This window comes from Penicillium subrubescens, assembly GCF_028828155.1.
Source record: "Penicillium subrubescens strain IBT 31985 chromosome Unknown utg000004l_segment0_segment0, whole genome shotgun sequence".
In the NCBI taxonomy this organism is placed as follows: Eukaryota; Fungi; Ascomycota; class Eurotiomycetes; order Eurotiales; family Aspergillaceae; genus Penicillium; species Penicillium subrubescens.
This window is the reverse complement of record NW_026643154.1, coordinates 3,367,801-3,380,859: the sequence shown is the minus strand read 5'-3', so window position 1 is coordinate 3,380,859 and position 13,059 is coordinate 3,367,801. Positions and strand designations below refer to the sequence as shown.

The following is a 13,059-nucleotide window of genomic DNA, read 5'->3' as shown; positions in this document are numbered from 1 at the left end:
GCCCCGCGAACTACCGGTCCTGGTCGATTCCGGAGCTCCCGACCACGAATTGGATCTTGGTATCCTGGTTTAAACGCTAAATTATGATGTCCATCTATGTCATGACCTTTGATCGGCGAGAGACGATGGGACTACTATCGTACGATTCATCGTACATCGTGGGATCGGTTCTACTTCGGCGGGCGGGGCCGTCAGTATGGACCCGGTTTCTTGAGCTGGATGCGCACCGTAGAGGTCATTGTAGTCCTGACTTCTATAGACATATTACGCAGAGCATACTTGTGCAATAATTTTAACAATAACGAGCAATAATCAGATGAAAACAAAATTTAAATACAGCTCAGGCAAGGGTTTGAGAATTGAGCAAGACTCTCCTATTCATCCAAAGATATTTCCCAACTCGATTCCATATCTAGCGTGCGGCATACCAATCTGAGAGTTTCTCATTGCCAGTAGACAAAACATAGTCCTATAAAATAGTTAGCGTCATGAGACATCAATTAAGCACGAGAGATCAACCTACCAATGCAGTCCAGCCCCTCGTATCTTGAACAGAAGGATCCAATCCATATGCAACGAATTCCTTAAACAAGATAAGCGCTCTTCGCGGCGCGGGATCGCCAAAAATTCCACGCTTCTCAACACCGGACTGAGCAATGACATGCAGCAAGTTCTGCCCATGGGAATTGACAAGATGGAAATCAAAGCCCGCCTCTTTCAAGAAAGAAATCGTTCTGATGAATAGTCCTTCCTCTTCCTCTTCATCGGTGTCGTCCAAACTCTCATCTGGAGCCTTCAACAACTGCTGCATCTCATCCACCAAAGGCTGTGGAGATCTCACCCAAGCAAATACCGGTGTCTCCCCATCTCTGTTTCGAGCATTCAAATCCAGACCTATATCCAGGAAGCGTTTGACCCATTTCACCCCGTCCGGACGGACTGTCAGGGATGCATGAAGCACAGTGGTCCCATCTGGAGCCGCTGTGGTAAAATCAGCTCCTGCATCGAGTAGAACCTGCCAAGACCAGTCCGAATCATTATTTTTCCAAGCAGTCTGGAAAGGCGTGAAGCCATCGTTGTTTCGCTGATGGACTAATTCAGGGCACTGGCCAATCAACGTAGACATGGCCGCTTTTCTATCCTTTTCGTCTCGATGTCTGCCCGGAAGGGATACAACGATATGTAACGCGTTGTCTCCATTGTTGTTCGTGACACGAATATCAGCACCCCTTTGACGAAGAGCCATGTAACGCATAGGATGAACGTCTAGGATACTTTTCCATCGTCGTTCCCAGTACTTGCAAGCTGCCAGAAACAACGTATTGCCACATGAGTCGCGAGTCTCGAGGCCTAAGCCATCCAGGCCGAGAAGTATCTCACATACATCCGCGCTTTCCGCATTTTCAAGGAGATGGTGCAGGATGGTTGTTTTCTCGTTATGTTTGCTTTGCTTGAACGGATCGGCACCGTGTTCTAGCAAAAGTCTTATGATGGTTAAGGCATCGGGATGGCGGTTCACATCGGAGATATCGGTTACGGCGATCTCGAGGGGATATCCCATCCTGGGACGATTTAGAAATGCAGCCATGTCAAAGGGAGCCTTCCGTTTTTTGCTTGGTCCACCTGCTTGAGTCGACGAATCTGACAATTGAGGCTCCTCGGGTGGCAGGATATTGGGGTCTTGTCCCGACTCCAAGAGATCCCGAACGGCTTGAAGATCACGCTTCGTGATGGCCTTGCACAGTGCGAAGGAGCGATCGGGGTGATTTGGCTTGCCCCCAAAGCGAACAAGAAGTTCAGTCACTTCAGGATCCCTGATCTTCTCGTCTAAAGGTGCAATTCCGCTCTCATCGGGGAGGTTTGGATCAGCGCCATGTTCCAGCAAAATCCACATGATTTCTTTGCTCATGAATGCACCATGATATGCACTTTTCACGGCCAATTGCAGCGCTGTCCTTCCCTTGCCGTCCTTCAAATTGGGATCGGCTCCCTTCGCCAGCAGGTATTTGAGGGCTTCTTTGTGCCACCAGATATAGCCCCGAGCAATGATATGAAGGGCACCAGACTCACAGGCGTCGTACTGGCCAGTCCAGATGCTAGTGGAGCCTCTTTTTCTCATGTTCACGTCTGCTCCAAACTTCTCCACCAGCAACTGCAGGATTTGCATGTTTGGCTGTGTTCTCGTGATAGCAGTCAAAAAGTACGGCGCCACATCCTCGTTTCCCATGAAAAAGGAATTATTCGGGAACGACTGAGCGATCAAGTCAAACAAGAAAGCATAGCCACCATTCACGACGATCGTGAGAGGGTCAAGTATGCGCTTATTATCCCTAGGAGTGAATTTCATGCCTTGGTCGATACATTTCCGGAACACGCCGTAGTCGCCCTTCCTGATGACTGGTGCAAAGCAAGATTGGCGATAGACTCGTCTCTGGGTGTTCGGCATATAATCTCCTCTGAGGACAGGTGATTCATCCATAGCCTGACCAAGGAAATAAATAATCTCCATCATCTGCCCTCCGTCGTTTGTTTGAGTATTTGGCTCGGAACCAAACTGGCCATGCTGGTAGGGCTGGTAGCCGTAGCTAATATTGCTGTCCCAGGCATCTCCGCTGTTTTTGACCACTTCGTCAAGTAATTGCTTGCAGATATCCAAGGGCGTACAGCCGGCATTGTCACGAGCATCAAGCTTCGCTCCAGCTTCCACAAGGAGGCGGACACTCTCGTGAAACCCAACCTTGCAGGCTGCATGTAATGGTGTACATCCAACCTCGTCGGGCTGATCTAAGAATAGACCAAGGTTTCCGTTCTTTTGGTAATGGTCGACCATGAACCCCACTATGTCTCCTTCACGAGCTGAAGCAGCGATATGAAGAATGTTCTGGCCATTCTTTGTTGTGTTCGACGTAGAAGCACCCTTTGAAATGAGTTTCGCCACGAGCAGCTTGTTGTTTGCCGCAGCGGTATGGATTTGGCGCAGGCCCCGGTGGTTCTCCATCTCAAGGGTTAGACCATCATCGAGAGAAAGTAAGAGATCGACTGCCTCATTAGATGGCCAAGTACTGGCTTTGGAACTCAGTCGGGTCTGGCACAAAACATGGAGCGGAGTATTTCCACTCTGGTCTTGATGAGTGCTGGATATCCCATACTCCGCAAGCTGTTGGACCAATTGAACAGGAATAGCAGCATCCTCGGCGAGACTGCCCCTCATCAAGACGTGCATGAGGCTCTCGCCCGCCCGGTTCGTTGCCCGAGCATCTGCACCCAAGTTAACCACTAAATCCTTAAAAATCTCGGAAGGCCGTCCTTCGAAAAGCATATGCAGCGCGCTGTTTCCATCTCCATCGGTGGCATTTACATTGGGCCCATACGTGCGGACAAACTTTGATATGGGCTCTTGATTTTCGGGGTCGCGGTTTCTCAGGGTCTGCACTAGATGGTGCAAGGGTGTACATCCCTTGGCATCTTTCGCTTCGATATCACCTCCGGCATTGACAAGGATGTGACCAACGGCTTCAACTTTGTCTAAGTTGTATACCTGGTAAAAATGGCAGAGCTTGTGCAATGGTTCAAGGCCATCTTTGTTCTTTTTTCGGGGATCACAGCCGAGCTGGACAAGCTGTGAGAAGAAATTGGGCTCCGAAGCATAATTCGCGTTGGTCATCAGGTTCAAAAAAGTGTTACCATCCTCGTCTGTAACGTTCCAATCAGAGACATAAGGGGCCAGCTTCAATGGATCGAGGTCTTTGCCAAAGCCCCTCGTGTCTTTGAACAATGAGAATAGGGGGATAATTCTCTTTGGTCCACGAGGCTCATCTAGCTTAAGTCCATGCTTGGCCAAGATGTGAATAGTGCGAAGAGATTCCTTGTTTCCGTGGAGTGAGTCGAAGACAGTTTGGCCTTGTTGGTCTGTCATATTTGGGTCAGCGCCGTGTTGCAACAGAAGCTCCATTACTCCGGTAAGGTTTTTGGAGGCACTGATATGAAGGGGAGTCATATAGCAATGTCCTTGGGCATTCACGTTGCTGCCAGCATCCAACAGTAGCTGACAGCACTTGCGCGCTTCTTCGGCACTGCCCCCGTGGTGCTCGCCACCAACATCGAAACCGGCCACGGCATGGAGAGGAATAGAATCTGGATCACCCGGCATCCAACCAACCATGACACAGCCATGAGAGCGCAGTCCTCTTGATGCTAGATTAGGGTCCGCACCGCGTTCAAGAAGGAATTTCATCGTTTCATAATTGTGAGGAAGCCCGGCTCGGAATAGAGGAGTGTCATCGGACCATTTGCCGTTCACATTTGCCAACGGCGAGCTCAAGAGAAGTTCGAGCATGGGGATATCACCCTTTGTGGCAGCCGTATCTATTCCTTGTGCAATTTCGTTGGGGTCAGTTGCAAATGGTAACAAATACCGGATTATCTCCGTTCTTTGAGCCATCAATGCCTTGGAGAAAGCAGATGATCTTCGTGGGTAGGGGGTATCACATCCTCCTGATGAGCAGCCTCCCCGGTAGTTACGAGCCCTTTCCGATTCTTCCTCGGTGACATTAACATCGGCGTTGGCTTGAATCAGAATCTGTACTAATGTGAGATGATTGCAACGAGCGGCGAGGTCAATTGCATTGTCACCACCTCGATCGACTAAATTTGGATCCGCGCCTCGAGGTAGGAGATAGACGACTACGTCCTCGTGTCCATACTTAGATGCAATAGCCAGAGGCGAAGTCCCATCACTCATTGTGTCATTGTACGAGCAGCCTGCCTCCACGGCGATTTGTATCATGCTAACAGCTCCTGTCCATGCTGCAATGTGGATAGGCGTGATAGAGTCGATCTTTTCCGGATCAGGAGCGCATAGTTCCTCGGTCCAGCGATATGCACATTCCTGTCGCTCTCCAAACCACTGGAGTAGTAATTCTCGTAATTCACCTGTAATAATTGGTAACTCTCGAGTATGGAGGAACCAGTTCGATGCAGCATAGTCCAGGAAAGGCTGAAACCTCGTCGCAGCGCTCCACTCTTTGGATTTGTTAACATCCTCGAGTTTCTTTTCGTCGTTGAACCTGCCCATCAACACCTTCATGGAGATAGTTGCCAGATGCTGGTGTGCATCCTCTGGCGAGATGACAGGTACCAAGGCCTGGCTTTCTGGACTTCGGTTCTCATCGTGTAAGTACGAGATGAAGGATTTCCAAAGGATGGTCAGGGTGCCATCGCCTAGGATCTCTAGCAGTGGGCCGAAGGCTGACTTTATCAAGTTGATATCTTTTGCTTCGGGCCCATACACCACTTCGAGGGCCGCAAGCAGTTCTGGACGGCGGGGTCGACGTGCAGGATAGAGGGAGAGAGATAAAATCGACCGTCGATAATCCGAGGGCACAAATGGACCGGTGCTGCACTTTTCCAGAATGAGATCGTACAACTCGTACAGCGTTGGTGTCACCCCGTCCAATAATTGTGAAATAGCCATGACATTGCTATCCTGCTTGAGGACAAACAGTCCGAGGCGGGTATGGAGAAACGGCTTTTCACTGAACGCATCTCGAATTAGTGACCCTGTATCATCAGGCACATCGAATGATTGCAGCTCGGCATTCAAGAACGTGCGCACGTCTTGGCACACAAGCTCGTTGTCCATGTCCAGACGAATCTCGCCTTCAATAGGTGCAGTAGAGTTGCTCGTGAACAATATCTTGACAGTACCAGGATGCAGATCCTTCCATTTAAGCATTTCTTTCAAGAACTCCGTATCTTCCGCATCTTGAAAGGCATTGACACCATCAATCACACAGTAAATTTTGGGAATAGCTTCAATCGCCTCGGTCAACAGCGACCAAAGTTGCATCAGATTCACATCGTGCAAATCCTTCCACTCCCATTTTGCGAAGTAACTAGACCTTTTGCTTCTTCTGGCTAGATCTCGAACTTTACCATGCAGGTCCGGTGCGAATTTAAATGCCTGGGCAAGCCAGTCCCGGACAAGGATGGAAGACAAGCTCCTTCGCCAGGGACTCTTGACTAGAGGAGTCTGAAGTCTCTGAGGGCAGAACAAAAGAGGAATATCCTTCTCAGTCTGGTGAAGTCTTTCTGCGATAGATGCTGCGAGGACCGATTTGCCTGTGCCTGATGGGCCATGAATAGTGAGGATGTTTTGCAAATCACCATCATGCCATGAGGTATACTCGGGTGTATCGAAGATCCAGGACCCAGTGCCAGGCGCACGACACCGCAAGTTACGCTGAAAATCACCCGAAGAGACGAGTGACTCTATTGGAACAAAATCCGGTTTAGTTGCTTTGTTCTTTGGCAGGCCAACGGGCGGCTGTGGGAGGTACATCTCGTCCGACGGTCCGAAGGGCAGTGGGATTGATGATCACTGAATGATGATGAGAGTACCACCAATTTTGAGACTTGGACGAGGAAAGAAGGGAGGTGTGATACGGTTAGGGGTACTGTTTATAACTAAATGATTATCGGGGCGGGGCTTAATAGCCCGGACCTCCAGGGGTCTTCGTTGGATGAGGCTCTAAGGGCCTCAGTTTGCCTGGTTTTTGAGGCCATCCAGGACCTTGGCCATATGAAGTGCGGAGTGCATAGGAGTCGTAGACAGAGCTGTCTTTACCCGGCTACATATACGAGAAATCCTGAAGCTTTATGGGGCCAGATATTGCCTGGGATCCACTGATCTCCATACGGGGCTGAGACGGTTTGTTGAATGTGCCTTCACAGTACTCAGCGTACACCAAAGGTCAATAGTACCGAAGCATACTGTTTGCAGTGGTCGGGCCGCATACACATCTACGTGGGACGAATCAAAGATCTAAGCCAGTCGGGAGTCAGGCCTGCGAAAAGAGTGGGTAGGACAAGAATGAATCTCCCCAGACCATTCATCTCGACGTGACTGCGTCAGCCGATCCCAGTCCCAAGAACCAAAAGGGCAACCGAGCAAGACTCCATTTCTGGATTGGAAATGCAATGCATGGAATGGCCTATGTACGAGTTGAAAGCGACCGTCCAAGACTCGACTCAGCCCGTAAATGACTGGTCGGCCCCCAGTCCATAACAAAAAGAAAAACACCCTTCCATCCTCAGGCCATTGATTTCCACCATCCATTTCCTCAAAACGTCCGCCTCTTTAAAACCGACCCGGTTGCCGAAAAAAATTCAAGTGAACGCGAAGCATGATATCATCCGTACAAGTAGCCAGCCGTTATAGGGTAAGCACTTTCGTTCGATGGGGAGCCGTAAAAACCGGGGTGTCGGGTATTCGCGAATATTGTTGTTTCAAACATCGATGAAAACTCGACGCTCCGTCACGACTCGGGATTTTTCTTTATCGACGAGATAATTTATGAGCCGGGGTTGGGGTTCATCTGTGTGGGTTGCTATGTCAGCCTCGTGTTCCTTTTGATGGTTTGTGTGATATCGAGATTCGTAGATGGAAATTTGGCGGAATTTTGTCGGATCGCGTAGTCCAAATTGTTTAACAAGTGTGTGTGATGGGTGATGGATGGAATTTTCAGTCGGTATGTACCTTGCGCTTGCCACCGGTCATGGTAACGTTGACGAAACGGCGGGTGTACAGGATGCGCTTGTAGGCGCGACCCTTGGGGTTCTTCTTCTTCTCCTGGGGCTCAACCTGTATTCAAAAATTCCAGTTAGGATGTGGTTCTGATGGATGGAAACGTCGTCCTGGCGACCGAGCAGATGGTCGTGTCATCTGTGGGCTTCGTCTGGTGGCGCTTGAAGGTTCGGAGGGAGTACTTGCCTTAGGAGTGGCAGCCTTGACCTTACCGGCACGGGCGAGAGAGCCGTGAACCTTACCCATGTTGGATGATAGTTGGCGATGAAGTGGGAGTTGCGAGGTGTTGAAGGGGGAGGAAGCGAGACTCTCGATGCACGAAGGGTTGCAAAATTGGGAGTGTGTCTTGAGTGGGGCGGCCTTAGCGAGCCCCCGACCGGTCTCGGGTTAAGTATTTTCTCCGGTTGGATGAGTCATCCATTCAGTCGGAGTCCCGATTTGGTGATTATGTCATCAATCCAAATGACCTCAGGCCACGGGATCTCCAATAGACGTGGATTCTCATCTATAGTTTATGTTGAAGAGCTCATGGAACAGAGAGAAATTCCAGCCGCGGAGATGTATATGCTCCAATACCTTGGAAATTTGCCTTGCACTGATCCAAGGGGGTTGTTTTGCCCATTATTTCTACGCTTCTACCAAATGTAGGCCTTTGGTTTAGAGATCTATCATCTATTTCTCGATGGATAGTACTACGTATACAGACAGTGAAAAAAAGTCCCAATTCATAACGCCGCTCTGTGATATACATCCCAATAAGACTTTTTCCCGCACCGTAAAATGCAAATATACAACGCTATTTCCAAACACAAACTTCCCACTTCTATTTTCCGGCTTTCTCCTTCGCAGCAGCCTCTTCCCGCTCCCGCTTTCTTGCCAGATACCGCTCCTTCGCACTGGAAACATCGGTCGCCGTCTTGCGACTCCGAGTCTTCTCTGCAATCTCCTTTTGTCTTGCAGCCTCGGCCTCTTCATCTTTCCGAGCTTGCTCTTCCAGCTGGTTGGCGATCATCTCGGTCTGACGGGCTCGCTGGGCAGCACGGCCAGTCTGGTAACCAACACCAGCACCAGGTCGTCCAGCGCCAGGTCGAGAAGCCATGGCTGGAGCGGCAGATGGTGCTGTCTTCGGTTTCGGGGCCACATTCAGTCCGGCAGACAATAGCTGGCGCTTGTCGACCACCTGACCTTCGTCGTTGATGGCAATATGAGCACCGCGAGCATTGAGTTCTTCTGCCTTGTGGGCCTCTGTCTTCTCTTCGGATTCTGTAGCGGTTTCTTCGTCGATTTCGCCAGCCTTGACACGGCGCGCGGCTTCTTCAGCAGCCTTCACAGCCTCGTCATGTTTGGCTTCGCCGCGCGATAGCACATCCCGATAGAAACCGACCATGCCGGCGCCACCGTTCTGTTTGCGCCGTTCTTCCTCTTCCTTCTCGCGGCGTTCCTCCTCTTCTTCCATTCTCCGCATCTCCTCCTGTTGCGCCTTGTACGCGCCTGTGACGAAACTCTCCTTATCCGCAAACTCATCACCTTCGGCCTCGCGTTCTTTCGCCAGCTGACGATCGCGCGCGCGGGTTTGATCACGCTTTCGAATCTCGGCGCTGCGCAATAAGTTGGTCATGTACTTGGGTCCTTCGCTCTTATTGGCAGTCGCAGATTTGTCGGACTTGGCGTGTAGACTATCGTATACCGCATCGTAGGAGTAGATAGAAGGATCGAGTTCTTCGGCTTCTTTAGCGTGCTTCTTGCTGCTGTGTAGCGCAGACAAGTTCTTGAAGTCCTGGCCGGGACCCGTCGACTTCTTCGATTGTGTCTGGTTCAATCCGAACTGCACTTCCCCTTGTCGCTCTTTCTCCTTCTCTTCATCTGCGTCTTCATCGTGGGCGAATATCGAGGACTTGTTCAGCGGTTTTGCGCCAGGCTTGCCACCAAGCCCCATTTGCATCTTCCGCTTGGGAGGCGGTCCGGCGTTTGTTGAGAGCTTCGGTTTCGGTGCAGGCGCATCCAGTTCACCGATAGTAGACACTTCAACTGCGCCGTCATTTTGTTGATCTTCATCTCCGGAGTCGTCATCGAAAATATTCTTCTTGCGCTTCTGTCCGAAAGCATTGCCCGGCTTTGGTCCCGTAGAGCTCTTGTTTGGCATGTTTAGCCCAGAGGAGAATTGAGGCGCCATTTTGGCAAGACCACTGAGTCAGCTGAATACAACAGAGGGTATGCGCAAGGTAGGGAGGGTTGATGATTCGAGAGCTGTCGAGGGGACCGCAGCCGGAAGTGAGTGACGTTTAAGTCAAAAAGTCGTGATAGCGCGATAAAGCAAGGGCTGGCTATCAGTACATCATGTGACTTGTTGGTTTGCGGGGATGAACTAAATGCTCCGTACATATGTAGAGAGCTAATGAATGACTGGATATGCAAGAACTTGGGAATGTCAATTATCTGATCACAATTTAATCTGATATTTTGACGCATGTAGTGATTTATTGAGGTTTTTCCTGAAACTCCATCACCCATAAGCTAGGCCACCGGTGAAATTCGTACTAGGCGTGGACCATATATATAGTTGAGAGAATCCAGAAAAGAACCTTCAAAAGACAGTCAAATCTGATTCGAGCTAACAATTCCAATCATTCAAGCTTGCCTAGTGAATCAATGAACTTAACTAGATTTGTTATCTACATAGTTATATTCACTCTGTGTGCTCTGTCTAAAGCTCCAGCTTACTTCCACGCCAGGCCTGGTCCCTTATCACCACGTGACACATATTAACAGCGGCCACGCCCACTCGGACTACATAAGGTTCCCCCTCGACCTCCCGTTTCATACCTCCACGCCTGAAACCCGCCAAAATGTCATACTATTTCACGATCCTCTCTCCAACAGACACGCCAATCTTCAATATCGCGTTTGGTACATCAAAAGGTGGCGGCGATGGCATTGCGCGGTTTCGCTTTCCGGACACAGCTCAATACATGAACCAGTTCATCATCCACTCTAGTCTGGACATTGTGGAGGAAGCTCAATGGACTAATGGTGGAATGTACGTTTCTCCTTCTTCGCTTGCAGAAGGCCTGAGAGCCCAAATCTCTCTCTACCCAGTCTTCATGACCGACCTCCAGCTAACCCTCCTCACCCAGGTACCTCAAGCACATCGACACCTATCCCCCCGCCGCAGCCTACATCTCCGCCTTCCTCACACCAAGCGGCGCCCGTTTCCTTCTTCTCCACCAACCTCCCCAACTCCCCAACTCCGGAAGCGGCAGCGGCCTCGGATCCTCGTCCTTGCTGGGCTCATCAGGCAATCTAGCGCGCGGCTCGACAAGCTCCATCGCGGCGAACCCGACCTCCCCACAGACCGAGGAGGCCGTGCGCCAGTTCATGACGGAGGTTTACGAAAACTATGTCAAGACTGCGATGAGTCCGTTCTATAAGCAGGGGATGGAGATCCGGAGCCCCGTTTTCAGGACGAGAGTTAATGCTGCGGGGAAGAAGTGGCTTTGATGTGCGTTTGGTTTTGATTGTTGTATATGTGGCTCTATCAGCGTGGCGTTAATGGGTGTGTGCATCTATTTTAATTTAAATTTGGGGTCTGTGGATTGCATCGAGACCTTGCATGAAGCAGAGCGGGGGAGCTGTGGGTGCTGATTCAGACAAATCCAGACCTACCTCATCTTATCTATGTAGGACTAAGTCTATGTCGAAGAAGAAAGCCTGCAATTATGTATGATACCCAGAAAAAAGACCAGAATTCAACAGCAAATCTGCTGCAAATATATGCTAAGTTCGCTTTTGGACCCTCGAAACCACATAAGACAAACTGGCTGTTACCGAAAATATCCGAGGCCCGCTAAAACCTGGCAATCACAAGAAAAAAAAAGGGCAATAAGCAGGGTCCCAAACCGGAGATGAACTGAGACTGTATCGTCCGGGGTAAAGGACTTTGAGAATGAAGAACAGAAACGCCCCTGCCTTGATAAATGAACGCCAGACACTTTCTCCCAATTCCCAACAATTCCCTGTCAAATCCCGCTAAAGAAAGGTGACGGCAAAGAATTCAACATTCAGACTTAACCTTGCATCTGAGGAGGTTGCTTCTTCATGGTCGCAACCTTGAAGTTTTCAACAGCTTCAACCACGTCCTGGAGCTTGGCGACGGAGCCGAAGATGCCACCCTCCATCTTGACGGACTCCATGGTGCCCGTGTGGAGAGCAGGCTCAGCAGCTGCGGTGCCATCCTCCAGCACCACACAATCGAATCCACGGTCATTGGCCTCACGCATGGTGGTGGAGACGCATACATCGGTTGTGACGCCTGCAATGACGAGGTTCTTGATATTTTTGTTGCGAAGGAGTAGCTCAAAGTCAGTGTATGTGAAAGCGCCGCGGCCGGGCTTGTCAATGACTGGTTCGCCTTGAATAGGGTACAGTTCATCTACAATGTCGTGACCCATCTCGCCGCGGATGAGCAGACGGCCCATAGGACCTGGAGAGCCAATGCCGAGACCAGTAGCGTTGTTGCGCGAACGATATGCCTCGCGACTGGAGAGAGTCGACAAATCTGATCGGTGGCCTGTACGTGGAGTTAGTAGGCAAGTTTGAAAGATGAAAAGAGATCAACTGCTGATAGGAAAAACTTACCCTCACGAGTATGATACACTGGGAAACCGGCAGAGCGGAACGCTTGTAGTAGGTGCTGCAACTTGGGAATGAGAGCTTGGGCAGGAGAGATATCGTATCCCTGATAATGCATGTATCCACCAATAGCACAAACTAATACGTGTGATTAGATGCATGATATTCATTTGTTGGACTGAATCTTCCTGAGTCGGCAAACACTTACAGTCTTTTTGCATGTCAATAATGACAAGAGCAGTCGTGTAAGGAGTAAAGGTACAGTCATGGGGCCAATCGTAGGGCGTAGCAGCCAGTTGACCCTTGCGCACCTTATGATGAGGCGGCTGTCGAGGTTTATCTATAATAGGTCCATGATTATGAGTGGGGTTCAAGACAGTCAAGCTCCAGATTCCCGGGGAACCAGCTGCGACGAGCATGAAAGGGCAGTCCATCAATCGGGAAGTTCGGCGGCGTTTTCGAGTCTCCTCAGTGAGTCCATTCCGAGGCCGGTAGTGACCACCACGATCGCAGCGCAGCCACACCTTTGCAGTTCGACCTGGTTTCTTTTCTGTAGGAGTACTCGAGGATTTGACCACCACGTTGTAGCCGTGGGCTTTGCCATGGCTTTGGACGGCAGTAAGGAGGGATGCCCTAAAAAGAAGCCGATTAGCTTGGTACTCATCAACGATGGCTTGATTTTGCTGGTACTAACTTATCAGGGTATGTTCCTTCAGGTGGGGGAAGCAATTGCATAGCCAGCTCAGGAATGTCCTGGAGGTCGCTAGGCGCGTCCAGGTTCAGGTCCGATGGGTCCGCCATGACGGCTAGGGTGGTTGGGCCACGATCCCAGAGTACGATATGTC

At 50.3% G+C, this 13,059-nt stretch overlaps 5 protein-coding genes across 5 annotated transcripts; 1 reads left to right on the top strand and 4 right to left on the bottom strand.

The window, feature by feature from the left end:
• Positions 1-412: 412 nt before the first annotated feature.
• On the bottom strand, positions 413-6,340 carry N7473_006253 (Ankyrin repeat-containing protein; the record flags this gene model as incomplete). Its single annotated transcript, XM_057152193.1, has 2 exons — positions 413-469; positions 524-6,340. The coding sequence occupies 2 exons, from the start codon at positions 6,338-6,340 to the stop codon at positions 413-415; spliced, it is 5,874 nt and encodes a 1,957-aa protein (XP_057009998.1).
• A 1,012-nt stretch (positions 6,341-7,352) lies between these two features.
• N7473_006252 (40S ribosomal protein eS30) lies at positions 7,353-7,831 on the bottom strand (the record flags this gene model as incomplete). Its single annotated transcript, XM_057152192.1, has 3 exons — positions 7,353-7,376; positions 7,538-7,642; positions 7,772-7,831. 3 exons carry the CDS (start codon positions 7,829-7,831, stop codon positions 7,353-7,355), a joined length of 189 nt encoding a protein of 62 aa, XP_057009997.1.
• A 577-nt stretch (positions 7,832-8,408) lies between these two features.
• Positions 8,409-9,758, bottom strand: N7473_006251 (splicing regulator NSRP1-like domain-containing protein; the record flags this gene model as incomplete). Its single annotated transcript, XM_057152191.1, has 1 exon — positions 8,409-9,758. The coding sequence occupies one exon, from the start codon at positions 9,756-9,758 to the stop codon at positions 8,409-8,411; it is 1,350 nt and encodes a 449-aa protein (XP_057009996.1).
• Positions 9,759-10,431: 673 nt separating this feature from the next.
• N7473_006250 (TRAPP subunit TRS20) lies at positions 10,432-11,083 on the top strand (the record flags this gene model as incomplete). Its single annotated transcript, XM_057152190.1, has 2 exons — positions 10,432-10,622; positions 10,720-11,083. The coding sequence occupies 2 exons, from the start codon at positions 10,432-10,434 to the stop codon at positions 11,081-11,083; spliced, it is 555 nt and encodes a 184-aa protein (XP_057009995.1).
• A 566-nt stretch (positions 11,084-11,649) lies between these two features.
• On the bottom strand, positions 11,650-13,015 carry N7473_006249 (cysteine hydrolase family protein; the record flags this gene model as incomplete). Its single annotated transcript, XM_057152189.1, has 4 exons — positions 11,650-12,152; positions 12,221-12,352; positions 12,423-12,847; positions 12,909-13,015. The coding sequence occupies 4 exons, from the start codon at positions 13,013-13,015 to the stop codon at positions 11,650-11,652; spliced, it is 1,167 nt and encodes a 388-aa protein (XP_057009994.1).
• Positions 13,016-13,059: the final 44 nt, after the last annotated feature.